Source organism: Saccopteryx bilineata, chromosome 2, assembly GCF_036850765.1.
Source record: "Saccopteryx bilineata isolate mSacBil1 chromosome 2, mSacBil1_pri_phased_curated, whole genome shotgun sequence".
Lineage (NCBI taxonomy): Eukaryota > Metazoa > Chordata > Mammalia > Chiroptera > Emballonuridae > Saccopteryx > Saccopteryx bilineata.
The window spans coordinates 35,111,778-35,129,533 of record NC_089491.1 but is presented as its reverse complement, the minus strand read 5'-3'; the positions used below and the strand labels follow the sequence as shown (position 1 = coordinate 35,129,533).

The 17,756-nt window shown below is 48.8% G+C and overlaps 1 protein-coding gene across 1 annotated transcript in view; it reads left to right on the top strand.

The window, feature by feature from the left end:
• TMOD1 (tropomodulin 1) overlaps positions 1 to 17,467 on the top strand; it is an 86,955-nt gene extending 69,488 nt beyond the window's left edge. Inside the window, exons 9-10 of the mRNA XM_066256694.1 lie at positions 10,191 to 10,335; positions 15,913 to 17,467. Of these exons, the coding sequence (XP_066112791.1) occupies positions 10,191 to 10,335; positions 15,913 to 15,977 (210 nt within the window). The 3' untranslated portion in view covers positions 15,978 to 17,467. The remainder of the gene's footprint in view (positions 1 to 10,190; positions 10,336 to 15,912) is intronic.
• Positions 17,468 to 17,756: the final 289 nt, after the last annotated feature.

Genomic DNA, 17,756 nt, shown 5'->3' with positions numbered 1-17,756 from the left:
GCTGTCAGGGAATGAGCTGCTCACCTTCTTTCTCACTACTGTCCCCCCGGAGCCCAGAGATGGAGCAGGTGCTGACCATCACCGTCACCCTAGCTGAACACCCTGGTGCAAGAACGGTCACTTCCCTGAGCCCCAGTACCTTACTCATAAATGGGGCTAATAAGAATCTCCACTTTGAGGCGCTCTCCCTTCCAGAAGCAAGCCCGTGCCTCCCATCTGTCCCTGTCCCTCTCCCTCTTTTCCCATCCCTGGTGTGTATTCCTTGCCTCTCTCTTTCTCCTAAGCTCTAAGGGATCCCAAGAGACTTGCAATCAGGGGAGCAATGGACAGCTCATCCTGGTCTAACCCCCTGAACCTGTCACCAAGGCCCCTTTTCTCTGACTTTCCTCCTGCGTAGCAAATAAACCCTTGCTTTACTGAAAGAAAGAAAGAAAGAAAGAAAGAAAGAAAGAAAGAAAGAAAGAAAGAAAGAAGAAAAGAAGAGAGAGAGAAAGAAAGAAACCCTCTACTTCTGAGGAGATGACAGATGTCAATTATGCAATCGTGAACTGTAATTACTCCACAGGTGATCTAGGGAGTTCACTCTTTATTCCAAGCTACTTACCTGAGCAGGTACCATGAATTCATCATATCATTTAATGATCACGCAGACTGTAAGTGGGTATTACAATCCATTTTGGTATTGTAGATGAGGAGACTGAGGCCCATGCTGGCTGTTTGACCTGCCCAAGGTCATACAGTAAGTAAGTGGCACAAGTAAGATTTGAACCCAGGTCTGTGTGACTCCAAAGTCCATGAGCTGTGCCTGTCTGCGCTCTTGAACCCCACTGTAGTTTCATGCGGAAATCACTTGGCTTTTCTCAGCTGACCCTTTCCTTTGTTGTGAGGCCAGACCATTCTCACTACCTACCCCCACATCCTGGGAGCCTCTCTTTTGGTTTCATCTCAGTGTTTGGTGAGTGCCAGCAGCCCCTCAGAGCTGTGCTGGGCACCGTGTGTGGATGAGGCTCTGGCTCTGCCCTCCAGGGGTTCTATGCTGCATAGGAAGCCACTCAAATGCAGAAATGACTATCAAATGAGGTGCTTCAGCAAGCCACAGATAGTGGGCTCTGAGGTCCACTGGAGTGAGCAGGGTTAGTCAGGAGCAGGCATCAGAGAGGGCTTCTTGGAGGAGGTGAAGTTTAAGGTAAACCTGTAGGGTATACAGTGTCTCAGAGGGTGAAGTACAGGCATGGTATCTCAGGTTCAGGGAACCACATGAACACAGAGATGGAGAGGAGAAAGCCAAGGAGCCCGTCCAAACATGGCTAATGATACCCCCAGAGGAAGGCCAGAGATGGGAGTCCCAGGAACTCTGAATGGGTAGGTTGAGGGAAGGTGGGTTTTGGACTGCCCTGAGCACCAATCAGAGTTGTACTCTGGGAACATGGTTCTCTGCTGGATGGGAGAGGACTGGAGCAGGAAGAGGCATCAGGGACTGGGAGACCAGCAGGGGTATTATGACCTCCTAAGGAGGGGACCTGTGGGCAGTGCTCCCACATGCCTAGAGTCTAGAGACCGAATGGGGTCTGGCAGGGGAGGAGGAGGGCGGGGAGGAGGCTGGTCTTGGGGCAGAGGCTCTGCCACCCAGGTTCTGGGGAAGGCCACCCACACCTTTCACAGTGAGTCGTTGGAGGCCTGGGCATGGCGACTGCCTCCCATTGGGTGCCCCAGCCCCTAGGCTTTTGGGGAGTGTGACTAAAAGGAGGTGGTGAGTGGCATTTGATTTATCTCCTTATTGGTTATTCAATCAAGCATAGCTTTCTCCTCAGCCCTGTGCCTGTAACCTGTGTCAGTGAGTCTCTGTTCTCCTTTTTCCTTATATGGCCAAAGAAAGGGACTTGGGGCATTCTAGCTGGGTGACACGGAGACAAATTCGTTGTTTACTCAGCTAGTCTGTCTTTATCTCCAAGCACCGCTCTGTTGTTGCCTTGAGTCGGCAGTGGGGGGGGGGGCGCACAGGGGGGCCCAGGCCTAGAGCGAAGGGCACTGAGAAAACAGCTAGTCCAACCCTCCTTGTCCAGGTGGGGAAACTGAGGATCGGAGAAGGGAAGAGACTTGCTCAAAGTCAGAGCTGGATTGGAGCTGAGATGCCCTGCCTTTCGAACAGGCTGCATGTGCAGATGGACAGGACAGACCCGCTCAGCCCCCAGAGCACAGTCCCGACAGATGGGGTTTATACAGGCCCATCCGTCCCAAGCAGGTCATTCCAAATGGTGGCTCCCTGCCCCTCTCAATTCACCCTCCTCACTCCCAACAGAGCTCCCTCCAGCCGGCCCTTCCCCAGGACCCCCGGGCACAGGCCGCTCTCCCTGCCCCTCTGAGTGGATGCCTGAAAACAGGACCCCTCCCCACAGGAAGATGTGTGCAAACTCTGGGATGTTCCGATATTTGACAGTGAGGATGTGCTTAATGTTTTGAAAGAGAGCTAAAAAGGAAGTGGATTGGATTGTGATTTCTTGTTTTTCCAGATTGGATAATTTTCCTAATGAAAATAAGTTTAGAAAGAAAACAAAAGCTACAATGGAATAGCATCCTGAAGGTTGTCACACATGGTGACAGCCCTCTCATGTTAGATCACACACTGTGTCAGCTGGCTAACTCCCTTTTAAATGAGGCTGAATAGACTTTTAGTTCTGCAAGACATAAGAAAAACACTCTTGAGAACCAAAAGAGCAAGTCTTTTGGACCAACCCTGCTCTCTGATTTGTTCCTTATATTGATACAGTTACCTCCTGAGCAGCAGCTCTTGATCTGTGCGCCGTTTTTCTGTCTGTATTTTCATTGTGTTTGCAGTAATTCAGTCTGGAACTACTGACCTCAGTGAGAGGACAGGCACGTGCCACTGTTCCTCCCACTACATGCCAGTTGTGTTCTTTTACTGACCTTACTTCTCAGGGAAAAATGAGATAAAAGTCAGTGGAAATTAGAGAAAAAACAGTATGATGTAGTCAGTCAGTTCTGCCGTTGTCTGTTAGAAGTGAGTCATGTAGCACAACTCCAGGGGAGCAGAATTAGCCTCTACATTTCAGAGAAGTAGTATCAACAAATTTGCAGACATATTTCTAAATCACCAGAGTGAGAATTATCTATTACTTTCTGTTGCTATAGTTTGGCCAGGAAGACTGTTCTAACCATCAGAGCAACCCAAGGATAGAGCAGGGTGTCTCAGAGGGTGATGGCCCCCATCGCCGGATGTGTAAGCAGAACAGAACAACTTAGCAGCTGTGATGTGGAAGGAGCTGTAACATCAGCCAGGGCTTGGGACTCTGGGTTTGGACTAGACAACTCACAGGAATCCTTTCTGTAGTATTGTCAAGTGTTCCCAGATGTCTTTGTCCCCTGGGTCACCAAGAACAGGCTACAGTTGGCCCCATCAGATGTACTCAGTGAGCGTCTTTATGCCTGGGGTGCCTCTGGCCAGAATGGGGGTCTCAGAGCCACCAGCTCCAGGTCACAGCTCAATTCCACAGGAGTCACTGGTTGGCTGTTTTGTTAGATAGCAAATCCGATCGTCTTCTCATTAGAGAGATGACATTTGATCATAGTAAAGGTGTAAGGACACACAAGCTGTCATATACCACTGAAGGGCATGTCAGCATTTGTATCCTTTTGCAAAATATTCAGCATTTTAATTCAAAATATGCCTATCTTGTAACGGAGTAGATTCCCTATCTCCGTATCCAGCCTAAAACGTCCTCCCCCCACCCCTGCAGAGCTCTGCCACACTGTCTGTCACCGGGGAAGTGGAAGCTTAGCCATGGCCCTCTCCTCCAGGGCATGCCATGAAGCCGCTCAAAGGAGTGAGTTAGCTTCCTCTGTCCTGACTTGGAAAGATCTCCAGAAAAGACTAAGTGGAAAAGGCAAGTTGCAGAACAATAAGTATATTATGAATCCATATAAGAAAAAAATTTAAAATGACAGTCAGTATATTTCTGTTAAATACTTCACACGCAGAAGAAAATTCATAGGAACACAGCCTGCTGGCCATAGTGGTTACTTCTGTGGAAGGCGGGGTGGGGGAAGTCGGGGATAAATGGTGAAGGGAGACTTTCCTTTTGCTCAGTCTGCCTTGGTATTATTTGATGAGATTATATATATTTGTCCATAAGTGATTTATTTAGTTCTTAAGCGAATCTGAAGGAGGCAAGCGTTCTTCCCGAAGCCCTACCTCCTTGTCCCTGCTGCCGGAACTGATGGGACAGTCCTGGCCCTGGCAGCCCCTCGTCTCTCCCCAGGGGGCTCCTGATTGCCTCTCACCCACTGCTGAGGTCGTCTCCTGATTTTTTTTTATGCCATCCAAGTAAGTTATTCATAGACTTGCAGAATGCAGGCCCCGGAAGCCTTAAATGTCACAGAGCCTCAGCTTTCCTTATTTGTGATGACATCTAGGACCCGTCACAGCACACAGTCAGCCCTTTATTTGCACACCTTCAGGGGTGGGCAATTCGCTACCTTACCAGGCAGTTCCTCTCACGTGCAGTCCCTGCTGACAGACCGCAGGGCTGCACAAAGCCTGACTCCAGCTGCCTCCTCTCATCGGCCCTACGCCTGCCTTCCAAGCTCTCTCAGAGCCCCCCCCCCCCCCCCCCGAGCGTGAGGGGACTAGCACAGACTCTGGAGCAAACAGCACCTGTTCAAATTCTGGTCTGCACCTGGCTAGCTCTGTGACTCAGGGAGATTTCTTAATACCTCTGTTCTTCATGGTCCTTGCCTGTAAGCTGAAAGGTACAATAATAGTACATACTCCATAGGTTCACAGTAAGGAGAAAGTGCATTAGTGTATGTAAGGTGCTTATCACATTGCCTGGTGTACAATAATCACTAAGTAATAAGTACTAGAATAATAAGTGAGACCAGAGTTGGAGTCCTAACCATCCCCACAGCCTCTTCTCTCATCTGTGAGATGACTGGGACATTCTAGACTCAGAGTCCCTGAGAAAGGGGGAGGGGGGCGAGAATGGAGCAAGTATGAAGCTTGTCGAGATGCACGCATGTTTTCTGTTTTACTCCTTAATGTAAAAATAGTGGTTTGGGTCCAAGATGAAGATGTCAGGAAGACCGGTCACAATTGTCTAATCGAATCCTGTATCCTCTCAAACACACCCATACACACCCAGATATGTGTATGTCACAGGGACAGTGGATGCTGGTTTGAGAAAGTGGGCCTACAGGATCCTTCAACGTCCTTCCAGCCCCAGGCCAAGGTCAAGCCTCGGCTCTGTCATTAAGCAAAGCCCAGCTTCCATATATACGTGGGCTCAGTTCACTTATCTCTAAGGCGGAGGTGCTAGTTCCTGCTGCCTGGCCCACCTCCCCGGGGTGTAGGGAGGTTGACTGGGGGCAGCCCCAGCAGCGCCAGCAGCCCTTCCAGCCGTGGAAGACTGGCACTTTCTGAGACCAGCCCATCCTGAGTTCCAGCAGAGCTCTCCCAGCAAGTGACCTCGAGGAGAGGCTGGCCTTCCTGCTAGCGTGGGCGAGGGGCCTGCCAGTTCCTTCTTGGGGCCTCAGATGTCTGTATACTGTCTGCCAGGCCAAGCCGGCCAGAGCGTAGGGCTGGTCTGAGTCCTCTGAGGACAGGCCACAGTGCCTCTTAGCACTGTCAGGAGCCTTGCCAGATGGGCTGGTAGAATTTCACCAGAGTCCCTCTGCCTGCCCTCATCAGTGTCCCAGCCATATCTGAACCCAGACAAGCTCTGGTGAACTTAGAATAACCTGGGAGGAGCACTCCGTCAAGATTTCAACTGCGGTTCCATACGTTGTCCCTTTGGATGCTGGGCTGATGTACCTTCTCAACCTTCCTGTGTGCTGAACCTCTTCCTGTTTCCTCCACGCAGTTCAATTCCTTGACCTAGATGCAGTGGTCGGCAACTCATTAGTCAACAGAGCCAAATATCAACAGTACAATGATTGAAATTTCTTTTGAGAGCCATTTTTTTTTTTTTTTTTACAGAGACAGAGAGAGAGTTAGAGAGAGGGATAGATAGGGACAGACAGACAGGAACGGAGAGAGATGAGAAGCATCAATCATTAGTTTTTTGTTGCAGCACCTTAGTTGTTCATTGATTGCTTTCTCATATGTGCCTTGACTGCGGGCTTTCAGCAGACCGAGTAACCCCTTGCTGGAGCCAGTGACCTTGGGTCCAAGCTGGTGAGCTTTGCTCAAACCAGATGAGCCCACACTCAAGCTGGCGACCTCGGGGTCTTGAACCTGGGTCGTCCGCATCCCAGTCCGATGCTCTATCCACTGCGCCACCGCCTGGTCAGGCGAGAGCCAAATTTTTTAAACTTAAACTATGTATATAGGTAGGTACATTCCTCATCGAGGTAGCGCCTGCACGTGGTATTTTGTGGAAGAGCTGCACTCAAGGGGCCAAGGAGCTGCATGTGGCTCGCGAGCCGCACTTTGCCGACCAGGGGCCTAGAGCTACTGGGCACTATGTGCTATCCAGGGGCTCACAGTCTAGGGCAGCACCTCCCAAAGAACTTTCTGTGATCACGGAAATGTTCTGTGTCCATTCTGACCAATGTGGTAGCCAGTAGCTGTTGCATACTTGTTATGTGGCTAGTACAACTGAAGAACTGAATTTAAATTTTATTTAATTTTAGTCATTTAAATTTAAAGTTTTAAAAAACAATGCAAATACAAAATGGGCAGAATATCTGAATAGACATTTTTCCAAAGAAGACATACAGATGACTGACAGGTACGGGAAAAGATGTTCAAAATCACTCATCATCAGGAAAATGCAAATCAAAACCACAATGAAATATCACCTCACACCTGTCAGAATGGCTATCATCAGAAAGACAAGAAATAACACGTGTTGGCAAGGATGTGGAGAAAACAGAACCGTTGTGCACTATCGGTGGGAGTGTAAATTGATGTAGCCACTGTGGAAAACAGCATGGAGATTTCTCAAAAAATATATAAAACTACCATATGACCCGGAAATCCCACTTCTGAGTATTTATCTAAAGAAAACAACACTAATTCAAAAAGACATATTATGCACCCTCATGTTCACTGCAGCATTATTTACAATAGCCAACACATGGAAGCAACCTAAGTGTACATCAGTGGATGAATGGGTTAAAAATAAGATGTGGCCCTGGCCGGCTGGCTCAGTGAGAGCATCGGTCCAGCGTGTAGAAGTCCTGGGTTCACAGATACAGAAAACAGATTGGTAATTGCTGGGGGCAGAGTTTGGGGGTGCTCAGTGTGGGTAAAATGGGTGAAGGGATAAAAAAGTAAAAGCTTCTAGCTATAAAATAAATACTAAGTTATGGGGCTGCACATTAATAATACTATATTGCTAAGTTACTAAGAGTAAATATTAAAAGTCCTTATCACAAGAAAAAATATTTCTTGTAACTATGTATGATGACAGAAATTAGACTTATTTTGGTAATTATTTCACAATGTGTATAAACATCAAATCATTATGGCGTACACCTAAAATGAATATAACATTATATGTCAATTATACCTCAACTGAAAGAACCACATGGGGCTAATGGCTACTATACCGAAAAACCTGGGCTTGTTGGAGAGACAGATATGCAGGCAGGTGACCCAAATAGAGCACATGGACCAGGCTGAGGGTGAGAAGGACGTACAATGTGCCACTTGAATGACGAGTGGAGAAGATCATTTCCAGGGATAAGGATCAGGAAAGGCCTTGTTGTATGGGGGGCATTCACAATGGGTATTAAAGCACTAGGGATACATCAGCAGGTGGGCACAAGAGGATAAGAGCATTCCACATGGAGGCGGGAGGGCACAGGTTTAGAAGTAAACCTCTGCCTGCACTGGGTACCATGTACCAGACCGCCCAGGGTAAACAGGCTGAGTAAGGGCTGAGAGAGGAAAGGAAGGCAAGGACTAAGTTGAGCAGGGCTTTGAGTGCCAGGCTGGGGAAGAGGTGGGGCTCATCCTGTTGGATTATTACAGGTAATGAACTGAGATCCTCCAAGCTGGGCACAAGGCATTGGAAACATAGTAAGCACTCAATAAATAGAGGCAGTTACTGGCAAAAGGGGAGCCATTGGAGGGGGATCGTGTTTCTGCTTGCTTCTTTAGATCAATGTGGCAACACTGCCATCTTAGCAATATTAAATCTTCTGATCCATGAGTATGCGATGTTTTTTACATTTATTTACGTCTTATTTAATGTACTGTGCTGTTTGCAATTTTCAGTGAACAGCCTTTATTTCTTTTATTAAATTTATTCCTAAGTATTTTTTATGTTATTATAAATGGAATTATTTTCTTAATTCCATTTTTGGAGTGCTTATTGCTAGTGTGTAGCTGATATTTGGGTAGTAGTCTTTTATACCCACAATCTTCCAAGCTCACTGATTAGCTCTGTGTAGTTTTTATGGATTCCCTAGGATCTTCTATTTACAATACTGTGTCATCTGCAAATACAAATCATTTTGCTTCCCCTTTTCCAATATGGACGCCTTTTCTTTCTTTTTCTTGCTTAATTGTCCTGGCTAGGACCTCCCAGACAATATTAGTGAAAGTGAGCATCCTTGTCTTGTTCCTGCTCTGAGGTGAAAAATCTGGAACCATTGAATATGATGTTGCTTTCTATGTCTTTTCAAAACTCTTTAAGATTTTATGTTTATTTTTCATCTTACACAGGAGTGGGCAAAAGTAGATTTACTTTTTGGGAGTACATGAAACAGAGTTTATTCTTGTATTATTATTAATTATTGTATTATTTGTATTTACAACTGTAAGCCTACTATTGCCCACCCCTGTACATGGTAACAGAAAACATAATAAGGTAGAACAGAGAAAACAAAACTCTCCGAATCCCACCACCACCAAATAAACATCCAGGCCTTGTCAATGTATATATACGTGTATGAAAAATAAAGGACCTTTTACCGAAATATGACCGGTTTTGTAACTGGGCTTTTTTTCCCTACTCAGTCTTGTTTTGTGGTCGTGTTCCCAGCCCAGTGACCAAAGATTTGCACCATCCTTTCAGAGCTGCCTGTGTTCTGCCGTAAAGCTCAACTGCCGTTCACTTGAGCACCTCCCTCTTGATGGATGTTTAAGCCGTTCCCCTGCCCCACTATTATAAACAAGGCTGATGAACATCGTCCTCTCCACCCTGACCCCGTATCCTACCAGGCCCTTCCTTTCTTTTCATCGTTGTCAGATGACTGCTACAGATTCTGGGGTAGGGAAGTAACAGCTGGGGAAGCTAACTCTGGCATTCCCAACTCCCTATGTGACCTTGGGCAAGTCCTTTTCCCTCTCTAGGCCTCAGTTTCTTCATTTGTAAATTGGAGATTAATCTACAAATGACTGATTATCAAACCTGGCTATATATTGGCATCATCTGGGGATTTTTTGTTGTTGTTGTTGGTATTTTTCCGAAGCTGGAAACGGGGAGAGACAGTCAGACAGACTCCCGCATGCGCCCGACCGGGATCCACTCGGCACGCCCACCAGGGGGCGACGCTCTGCTCACCAGGGGGCGACGCTCTGCCCACCAGGGGGCGATGCGCTGCCCCTCCGGGGCATCGCTCTGTCGCCTGGGGCAGAGGCCAAGGAGCCATCCCCAGCGCCCGAGCCATCCTTGCTCCAATGGAGCCTCGCTGCGGGAGGGCAAGGGAGAGACAGAGATGAAGGGGGGGGGGGTGGAGAAGCAGATGGGCGCCTCTCCTGTGTGCCCTGGCCGGGAATCGAACCCGGGACCCCTGCATGCCAGGCCGACGCTCTACCACAGAGCCAACCTGCCAGGGCCCATCTGGGGATTTTTAAAAACCATAGACACCCGAGCTTCACTCCCAGAGATTCTGGTTTAACGGGGGATAGCCCGGGTAGCAGGATTTTAAAATTTCTTTGGGACTAGCTGATTGGAAGGTCCTCCCTGCTCAGACCTTCTAGGACGGCTGCCGTGAGCCAGCGGAAGGATCTACCCTTGGTGTCCAGCAGCAATGTGTTTGAATCCCAGCTCATTTACTTCTGGCTGCGCGACCTCTCACCTTCCCCAGGCTTCCATTTCCTGCTCTTGGTGGGGCAGGGTTTAAAGTCCCCACCTACCACTCAGGATTTCTTCTGGGTAGAGGAGGTTTAGGTCCTGTGCGAATGGAATTGAGTGGTGACTATTGTTTTTTCTTGACCAAAGAGCCAGCCCCTGGGCAACAAAGTGGAAATGGAGATCGTGAACATGTTGGAAAAGAACACAACGCTTCTGAAATTCGGCTACCACTTCACCCAGCAGGGGCCCCGGCTGCGGGCCTCCAATGCCATGATGAACAACAACGACCTTGGTGAGTGGAAATGTGCTCCCCACCCACCTGTCCTGGGGGGTATGGCAGAGGACTTGTCACTGATACCTTCTCCAGGGCGTCCTCTTGGTGAGCCTGACTCCCGACTTTCATGTCGGTTGCATTTGTTTTGTGTCTGTGCCTCGTCTCCCCCCTTGGCTGTGAGCATCCTGGCTCAGGGAGCCACGGCCGGGACCTCTCCTCTCATCAGCAAAGCTCAGCTCAGCCCAGCCCGGGGCTGGGCCCAGAGGGCACCCTCTGCATGTTAGCTGCGTGCAATGAACCATGGGAGGACACAGGCTCATCATGAGTCTCCTCTTCTGAACACACTTCTCTGAATGCAAGAATTCTGTCCAGGTCCGGTCTGGCTCTAGCTCCGGACCCAAAGCCCCCAACCAGCACTATTACCCAAAGCCCAACACCCAGACACTTCTCTTTGCTTTTCAGGTAAAAGTTGAAAAGGTTGACTTCATAGAAAACAGGTTACATTAATTGCATCTTAGTTAAAGGCATGGTTTGTCTTTTCCGAAAAGAAAATGTCCCTCTCTTTCTCGTGAGCATACACCCAGTAAGTATCTAATGAAGAAACTGAGGCCTAGAGAGGGAAAAGGATTTGCCCAAGGTCACACAGGGAGCTGGGAATGCCAGTTAGCATTTGACACTTGAGACCAGTCATGGAGTCATGGACTTTCTCGGATGCCGGTTGTTCTCAAGCTCCGTGTGACATTAGTTGTGTGTGCTCCTGCTGGCTGCTAAAAGAACTTGATACAGTGTCCAAGAAGGAGTGCGTCTGGTAAGGCAAAAGGAGAATAAGAGAAAAAGCAAAAAAGAAAAGGAGTAGGCTTAATCTGTTAACATTATTATATTTAGCCATTGAGTTTGCTCAAGCCAAGGCAGGAAGGATACCAATCAAGTTCCATTATTCTTATTAAAGATGAGAAGGAAGCATAATGAGTTAAAAAAGAAAGAAAGCTACTTTCTGCGATTGAATTATGAAATAACTATAGAGTGTCTCCGGTGCGTGTTTCCTCCCATTCCAACCTGCTTTACACGTGGCTTTTGTTGCTGTTTGTTTTGTTTCTAACACTCAGTAAAATACAGTGAGCCTCATACTGAAGCGCATGGTGATGGACCAGAGGTGAGGTTAATACTTGGAGGGAAGGCCTGGGAGAATGGAGATGAGTGTGGTATGTGTAGGTGTGTATGCACAGGGCAGGTGCTCATGAAACCCCTCCTAGACCACCACCACCACCCCCCACACACACACACACAAACACACACACTTTAGATTGAGTTAGTCAATTCAACAAACATTTGTCAAAGTCCAAAAGGCACTGGGTGTTGAAGATACAGGTTCTTGCTCTTAAGGATATCATAGCCCAGAGGCTATTCAGTCATTACTCACTCCCATTGACACTTTTTTTTTGGTAGAGCTAGGAAATTCCGTAAAACAAATAAATGTATGCAATGCCCTGGTTTATTGCAAGTGCCCTGCTTTGAAATAAAAAAAAAAACACACTAATAACTAAGAGCCATGATCACTATGGTGCAGCAAAGGTGACAGCTACCCTGAACTGTTGAGCTGCGCCATCAGACTCTCTATGGGCCCAGCTGTGATTCAGCTTCAGCATAAGCACTTATCTTCGGTTCTATTCTGCTCTGCAATAGCCTCACAATTTTTCCTCCCAGTTTAGATTAAGCTCCCTGTGTGCCCCTGAGGGCCTATCTCAGGGCTAATCCAGCTTTGCTCTTCCAGTAGCAAAAAGGTCTGGTGGACTTTCTTTTTTTTTTTTTATTTTTTAGGTGAGAGGAGGGGAGATAGATCCTGCATGCACCCTGACAGGGATCTACCCCAGCAACCCCATCTGGGGCTTGCTTGAATCAAGGGAGCTGTCCTCAGCTCCTGAGGCCGACACTCGAACCAACTGAGCTACTGGCTGTGGGAGGGGAAGAGGGAGAAAAGAGGCAGATGGAGGAGAAGAAAAGCAGATGGGTGCTTCTCCTGTGTGCCCTGACTGGGAATCGAACCCAGGACTTCCACACGCCAGGTCGATGCTCTACTGCTGAGCCAACTGGCCAGGGCAGCAGTCTTTTTTTTCTGGGGACAGAAGTTTCCAGGTGAATAGAGATCAGGGGTACTGCAGGCAAGAGGGGAGGAGACACCCAAATCAGCTGGAGGTTTAATAAAATGGTCCTAGAGGACTCTCCCTGTCCTGAGAGTCTGCAATTCCAAAGTCCAGGCCCAGATCCTGTCACCAGGGGTCTCCTGAGGTCATGGCAGGACCAGCTACACAAAGCATCCTGGTTAGTGTGGGTCCTCAACCAGCCTTGAAAGGAAGAGGTAGGTTGTAGGGTAGAGCAGGAGGCATTCCTAATGGGGGTGCTAGCACAGGCAAAGGCAAGGTGACAGGACAGACAGAAAGATCTGAAAGGACTGAGGAACTATTATGAGGAATTAGACCTAGAACGAAAAATAGGAACTCACAAAGATGGGAGGAAGGGCGTTTCAAACGGAGGGAACAGAGTGGGCAAAAAGCAGGATGACTGACAGGCGTAGGAGGTGTTCACAAGGAATGGAACTTAGTAGATGTGAGCCAAAGGCCTTTAATGCCAACCTGAGGGGTTTGGTGGTGAAAGCAGGTGGGAAGTGGGACTGAGGCAGTTTCCTGGACAGGACTGACCGGTGATACAAGTGGGCCTCTGGGGTTAACCCAGGGAACTGTACAGCTGTCCCTTGGGGTTTCCCAAAGAAATTAGAGCAGAATCATTTCAGGGGTTACATACAATGCTCAGAACACCTGTTGGTGATGTGGGATTTCTAGCTTTAAAAGAAGATTTGTGGCCCTCTGCTAATTTTTATAAAAGAAATGCTTTCTTTCCAACATAGTAGTTTCATCTCGCTGTTGAGGCTCCCATGAGGCAGACAGGCTCCTGGGTCTCCCAGCTGAGTATTTGTGTCATAAAATCCACCTGTGGGCCCTGCCTAGCCACTGCGGTTGTCAGGCGCCTCTGAGCCTCTCTGGTCCCTTCTCACTCTGACCTGTCTCTGCCCCGGCTCCTGGCCCCTGGTCCCGGCCCATGGCCAGGCCTCTGTGGTGCTTGGGCTTTGCCTGTCTGTGAGGCAGGTGGGCTCCTTGGGGGATATTCAGCCCCCAAGGCTGTGGCGTCAGCCAGTGCCTCTGTAGACAGGTACCTGCCTGGGACCCATCCTAACTGGTGTGCCTATGATCCTTCCACCCTGTCCTGAGCTCTTGCCAGAGTATTCTCTGAGTGAGGCTTTGCCAGACTCATCTCGTTACCCCCAATGAGCCATCCTTTTGCCACATTAGTAGCAACCAGTCTAGGCAGCTAGCATGCCTCCGAGTGACCCAGGCCAAAGCATTCCTGTAGAGGGCCATTACTGCAAATGCTCCTGCTCCCTTCCCACCATCTACCCCTTTATCGTGTACGATTCAGCAGAATGCTCCTTGCCCATCCTCAGAAGATCTGACCACTCCATTCATTACGCTTCATACTTCATAGACACCTGCCTGGTACCTGTAATATTTTATCAAACTTATTGTTGGTATATCACAGTCCCCTGTAAAGTAATATCTTTATTTCTGATTCTTGTGCTTGGTACATAATGGCACTCAGTAAATGCTGTTGCATGTGTAAATGAATGCAAAATGCTTCCCAAAGACATGACAGGAGGTTTCCAACCTTGACAGGAAGTGGTGGAGGGAGCTCTAGCCACCACGGAAGTTGGTACAGATGACTGCAGATTCCTTCGGGCTCTGACAATAGATGAGTCTCTGGCTGTTGCAATCATAAGCACCACAAAGGAGTTTGCTTTCATGGTAGTGAAAAGCAGACTGAGTTGAAGGGGGACGTTGGGAAACTTGGCTTCTACCCCCAGCTCTGTCCCTTATTCACTGTGGCTTGGGGCATGTTGTTTCCCTCTCTCAGCCTCGGTTTCTCAACATTAAAATGGGGGAAGACAATACCTGAGTCCATGGGTGTCCCAGTCCCTGTGCTGTCAGTGCAGGGACCTCGGCACAGGCCCACCCAGTGTCTGCCATGTGGCATGGAGGCGGAAAGAAATGGGATTACTCTCCGTACCGAGCCTCGGGCTGGGACCGGGTTCCAGTCCTGAGTCTGCCGCCAGCTCTCGGGACCCTGGCTCTTTTCTTCTCCAGAGGAAAGGAGCTAATCCCCTTGTGAGAGCCAGATGAGATGCGGATACATAACTACACGACGGCCCGGACTGGACTGAGGGAGGCGCTGGCTCTCTCTGGTACCGGCTGGAGTGCTGTGATTTGCTCTGCCCTTCTTTCCTCATCCACGACAGGGGGAGGGTGACAGGACAGACACTCCAGAATCGCTGGAGGGGCTGCAGTGAGGTGTTGAGCGTCAGAGGTGTGATGGGGACTGCCCCGCAGGGCGCACGTGCACAGCTAATGCGGAGAGGAACCTCTTCTGCTCTTTGGGTTTTGTTTCCCCACATCTAGCCCCAAGCTGTGGGACCTTCACTGCTGGGAATCTGGCCAGTGTTTTCTCACCAGGGGATTGCCCTTTGAGTCGCATTTGTTATGATGGGGGAGCTCAGGCAACAGCTGAACCTCTACTGGGTGATCTATGTGCCCCCATGCCCTCCTCGCCGGCTCCCAGCCACAACCTGAGATCGCCCCTTCCTGGATAGTTCTGTAAATGCTCAGTGTTTGCACAGGCTGATCCGGTTCTCCTTGCAGCTCGTAGGCATCGACCTGGTGGCCGCAGGTCTACCAGCTCAGCCCGGGAACCAGAAGACATCTAAGCATAGACAGACTTTTTTCCTCTGCTTCCTGTCTCTGCCCCACCAGCAGCCCCTTGACTGCCACCTCCCTGCTCTACAGACCTCCTTCTCTTGGGGCTGATCTAGCTTGCTGCTTGGTCTTCATCTGCAGGCACTTAATTCATTTCAAAACACTCTCCCGTTACAACAAAGGGAGCCCCCACCTCCTTGTCCCATCATCCTATAAGCCAACGCCTCCAGCCTGCGACCCCGACTAGTGCTTTCTTCTGTACGGCATTTACCTGCTTATGTGATCAGTGTTTGAGCTTATCTTGCCCCTGGGAAAATGTTAAGGTTAGCCGTAGCACACATAATGCAGGGAAATCTTAGGGTAGAAACTGTTTATATAGGCAGGAGGCAGGCCAGGAGCTCTTAGAAAGAGCTGAAGAACGTTTCCAGCAGGTTAGGACCTTAGTCTCATTAAGATCAGCCGAGCTTGACTCTGACCTGAACCGGAGTGCGGCTCTCCAGCTGCAGGGCCTCTGTTCGCAGAGGAGAACCGGCGGGGCTGGACAAGGAGGTTTTATTGCTGTGAGGCCAGCGAGGTAGAAGTAATTTATGAATGAACCTACACTAAGAACCACAGACCCTTGTCCCTGAATGCTGACAGATGTTACACTACCCCATGTAACTGTCCTTTAGAAACTGACTTCAGACTTTGCTAACCAGGAAGTTAGTGAGAGGCTTCACGGAGCCTTCTCGGGGCCACAGGTGGCTCCCAGTGCAAGGGGACAACGGACTTACCTCTCGTCTCCATTCCCTTCCAGTGAGGAAGAGGAGGCTCGCGGACCTGACTGGGCCCATCATTCCCAAGTGCCGGAGTGGAGTCTAGTGTGTGGTGGCAGTGACGACCACGCCTCTGAACTGGACATGTTCTACTGATACTGTGCTCTGCAGTGAAAACCAGAAAGCAGAATGCGGCACAAACCCTTTCTGTGGTTCAGTTCTTTATGCACTAAGGTTTTAAGATAACTAGTGATTATAGTTGAAAATTTTATAAACTGTGGTTAATGTGAAGTTTTTCTTTAGTCACAGAAGTTCAGTCTGGTTAACATTTAAAAACTAAGATGCCCCTGAGCCAGCAGATCTTACTGAAGACGGAGTTCTCGCAGCAGTGACAACCCCCAGAGCCTGGCTGTGGTGGCCTTGCCGGGAGCTGTTCCGGGTGTCTTTAACGTGTGAACAGACAGCACACCCTTCCGCAGGATTTAGAAGCATTATAAACAGTTTATTACAAGTTTGAGCTTAGCTATTTAGCAAACAGAACAGATTCTTTATTAACTCTCCTTTAAATTTTAAGAACCTCAAGATTCAAGTTGCCAAATTGATTATCGGATCAAGAAGACAATTTTGCCCCTCAAGAAAGACAAAGACTGAAGCCACAGAGCTGCCAGGAACCAAAGAACACAAGCTTCCCTTTGCTGGATGCCAGGAGATGACAGAAAAGCCAATAGTGAAGTTCCAGGTATCAGAACCGGCCTTTCTTTACCAATCCCAGGCACCAAACAGCTCCTGCAGTGTTCTGTATGACATCTGGGATTTACTTACAATTTAAACCGGAGTCAGATTTGTTTCTTTATCAAATGCCAGCCTTATGATGGATGTGAATACCTATGGCCAAATACTTGAAAACACCTTCCTGTGTTGCACAGTGGGCTGATGGCTATGTGAGGTCAAACAGGGATAATTTTCAGGTCCACTGTAGCTATGCTGACAGACTTCGACCTGGGGCAGCACTTTATTAGACAAGTCACTGCTAATCTCATGCCTGTAAAAATTAAGCCTCTCAAGGCCAATGGTGAAGCTCCAGATAGTAAAGAATTAGGAAACCCTGGCCAAACCATCCCCAGATGATTATTCTGAAAATGTAATTTTGGTATCTCCTCTGCATCCCTCTCTAACTTCGTGTGCCGCTTGGGATCCAGCAAAAATGTGAAGCCACGATGCCCTTGTGCCTTTTAACACGCCACAGTGCCAGTTAAGCTAGGACTTCTGTTGCTTGGGGAGTTATTTTCATGAGTGAGTGGACAAATGTTACGTTAAAGGACAAGCCGGGAGCTGCCGAGCACTGAGCAGCGGGGCTTCTGATGGAGAAGGAAGAGGCTTGCAACTGAACTGTAATGACGCGGACGGTGCCGGGTAACCAGAGGTGGAGCCAGGGCCTCCCACTAGGAAGAGTGTTGACTGAGGCTGCAGACGGGCCCACGAGGGCACCGTGCTGCAGGGACAGCCACCCCACCAGCTTCTCCTTGAAACACAGCTGCAGCTGTATTCTGCATCACTGGAAACAGCAATATAACATTAAATCTGTTGGTCTTTGAATGGCTGTGATGTGTTTCTTGGAACCTGTGTGACAGGGACATGTGCCTGACAAGGCCAGGAAACCACAACCTTGCTTGAATGACCTCACTCCAAATGTTTTGTCTCTAAAACTGCCCAAATGTCGGTGTCATCAAGCTCACCTGAACCTCTCATAGAAAATACTTAAAAACTAAGTGTGGTAGCCCTGGCCGGTTGGCTCAGTGGTAGAGCGTCAGCCTGGCGTGCAGAAGTCCCGGGTTCGATTCCTGGCCAGGGCACACAGGAGAGGTGCCCATTTGCCTCTCCACCC